This window comes from Periophthalmus magnuspinnatus, chromosome 21 (genome assembly GCF_009829125.3).
Source record: "Periophthalmus magnuspinnatus isolate fPerMag1 chromosome 21, fPerMag1.2.pri, whole genome shotgun sequence".
Taxonomy (NCBI): domain Eukaryota; kingdom Metazoa; phylum Chordata; class Actinopteri; order Gobiiformes; family Gobiidae; genus Periophthalmus; species Periophthalmus magnuspinnatus.
Window position 1 is genome coordinate 32,457,270 of NC_047146.1, and position 2,896 is coordinate 32,460,165.

General features: G+C 41.6%; 1 protein-coding gene across 1 annotated transcript; it reads right to left on the bottom strand.

Annotated features, from left to right (window-relative positions):
- Window positions 1–503: 503 nt before the first annotated feature.
- LOC117388982 (olfactory receptor 11A1-like) lies at window positions 504–1,436 on the bottom strand. Its single transcript, XM_033986532.1, has one exon. It carries the CDS (start codon window positions 1,434–1,436, stop codon window positions 504–506), a length of 933 nt encoding a protein of 310 aa, XP_033842423.1.
- Window positions 1,437–2,896: the final 1,460 nt, after the last annotated feature.

Sequence of the window (2,896 nt, forward strand, 5' to 3'; positions counted from 1 at the left end):
CTTGGACGGATGAAATCCAGATACACAGATGGACAGGTGTAAGTCACAGTTCTGAGTGAAGTGTCTATAACAACTTGGAAACTGATTATATTTCTGTATTGTCATTCAAAATGTTTTATTATATTGATATGCACAATATGGCAATCACCAGAGATGTACTAAAACCCACATGCAAATGATGTGATTGTTGTACAAATATCACACAAAACCTGAATTGACGGTAAAATAAAAATATATATATTATACACTTTAAAGAATTTACACATTTAAAAGAATAAACAGTAAGTTATTTTTGTCTTAGACTACAATACACAATATCCCACATTTGCATACCTCCAAACCACTGTGTATATTTTCTCTCATGTGACCACAAAAAGTAATGTGCAACCACAAACTCTTTGACAAATCATTTGTGTAATCATAGCTTTGGTGATCCTGAAAGAATTCTTCTCAAGCGTGTCCACAGTTCACCAAAATGTTTAGAAAAGTTTATATCTATTCTTTTACGTGAGGACCTTATTTGGTTTGCCACCACAGAACAGTCTCTTCAAATGAGTTGATATTTTCTTCATTTTTAGTCCATAGATGATGGGATTAAAGAGAGGGTGATATAAAATGAGCTGAAAACTCATGATAACACGCATCATTTTGGGTAATTCTGTGTCTAATCGAGCCAATAGCACATCAAAAGTCCCCAACCAACAAAAGTTAAACAAAACCACCAAGTGAGGCAAGCACGTCTGCAGAGCTTTCCTTCTCACCGCAGGGCCTCTTTTGGTGGTAATTATAAATATCCTTGTGTAAGTAAAACAGTTAAAGATTAATGGGACAAAAGTAAAATTTAGTAAAACAAATAAGCCCCATACATGTAATGCAGCTGATTGTACACAGTGAAGTTTGTAAACTGTGCTATTACAAAGGATCCCCCGGAAAATGAAAGTGCAGAGTTTTCTGTGACTTGCTGCTGTGATTGTTATTGCAACTTGACAAGCCGGTACAATCCAAGCTACTGCTAACAGCACATTTACCTTGGATTTATTCATTACAGTTGGATATTGCAAAGGTTTACAAATAGCCATATACCTATCATAGGCCATCATCATCAACAACCAAAATTCTGCACCTGCAATGGCATAAAATATGTACCACTGGAAAAGACACGTGGAATAAGAGACAACCTGCTTCTCAGACAAAATATCTGTCAGTATTTTAGGGTAAAGAGCCGTGGTGAAAAGAACAGAGTTAAGTAACAAAGCAGCAATGAACAAGTACATTGGTTCGTGCAGGTCTTTGTGGATCCAAATGAGACAGACGATAGTGCAGTTACTGCAGAGGATGAAGACATAAGCTGTAAACATGATGATAAAATACAGCGCTCTGTATCGCTCTATGTCCATAAAACCATCCAGAATAATGTAGGTCTCATTCAGCTCCATTAAAACAGAGATACATAGGACTCATTCACAGAGACGGGGATGAGGCTGCACCGTGCAGGACTTTTATACAGGACGAGCTCAATGGGAATTGTTCAGATGGGTATTGATTCAGGGATTTCAATCCCAATATCGATACCAAAACTGGTTTGAGTATTGAGGCCAAGAATACTCGCCCTGAGAGTTTAGGAATCAGATTCTTCTTAGAAATAATCTATTAAACATGTATATCATGATTTTATATCATGTTCATTCTTCTTCCACTTATCCAGGGCTGGGTCATGGGGGCAGCAGTTTAAGCAGGGACTTCCAGACTTCCCGCACCCCAGACACTTCCTCCAGCTCATTTACAGGGTGATTCCAAAGTGTTTCCTGCCGAACAACATCCAGCTTGTCCTAAGTCTTTCCTGGGGCCTCCTCATGCCCGGATGTGGAGTGATACAGAGCACAGTATTTTATCATCATGTTTACAGTTTATGTCCTCATCCTCTGCAGTAACTGCACTCCGCTCCACTCCGACCTCCTGTTATGTGACTGACGTCCTCACCTTATCTCTAATGTTGCGTTTGCATTGAATGCCAATTGCATGTCAAAGGCGAGTTATTTACGTGTTAAATGTATGTAAAGCAGTGTTGACGCACAAGTAAACGTTCTGCAGCGTGAATGAAGCCAATTGGGTGATGCTCCACTGACCCAGATGAAACAAAAAAGCATGTCCTCATGCTCTACAGTAACTGCACTCGGCTCTACTCCGACCTCCTATTATGTGACTGAGCTCCTCTATCTCTAATTTTGTGTTTATATTGAATGTAAAGTGTGCCTCAAAGGTGAGTGATTTACATGTTAACACCATGTAAAGGCACGTTGACATACGAGTAAAAGTTTTGCAGCAGGAATGAAGCCAATTAGGTGACCCACTGAGATTTCATCCATCCATTCGTCCATGTTCTTCCTCTTATCCAGGGCCGGGTCGCGGGGGCAGCAGTCTAAGCAGGGACTGCCAGACTTCCCTCACCCCAGACACGTCCTCCAGCTCCTCTGGTGGGACCCCAAGGCGTTCCCAGCCCAGAGACATAGTCCCTCCAACATGTCCTGATTCTTCCCCAGGGCCTCCTCCCGGTAGGACATGCCCAGAACACCTCCCTAGGGAGGCGTCCAGGAGGCATCCTGAGCAGATGCCTGAGCCGCCTCAGCTGCTCCTCTCAACGTGTAGGAGCAGCGGCTCTACTCCGAGCTCCTCCCGTGGAGGAAACCCATTTTGGCCGCACTGAGATTTCACCAGAGTTGAAAATTTTGGACTATTCGCGTCAACCAATCAGGGATCGTGTTTTGATAGTGACATAAACTCTATATTACGAGAGGCATGTATTTATGTCTGTCATTGCTGTTGGTATTGTCGTCTGAATAGTATCATTTTGAAGGTGTGCAATAAATCAGATCTCATATCATTTATGTAAATATGT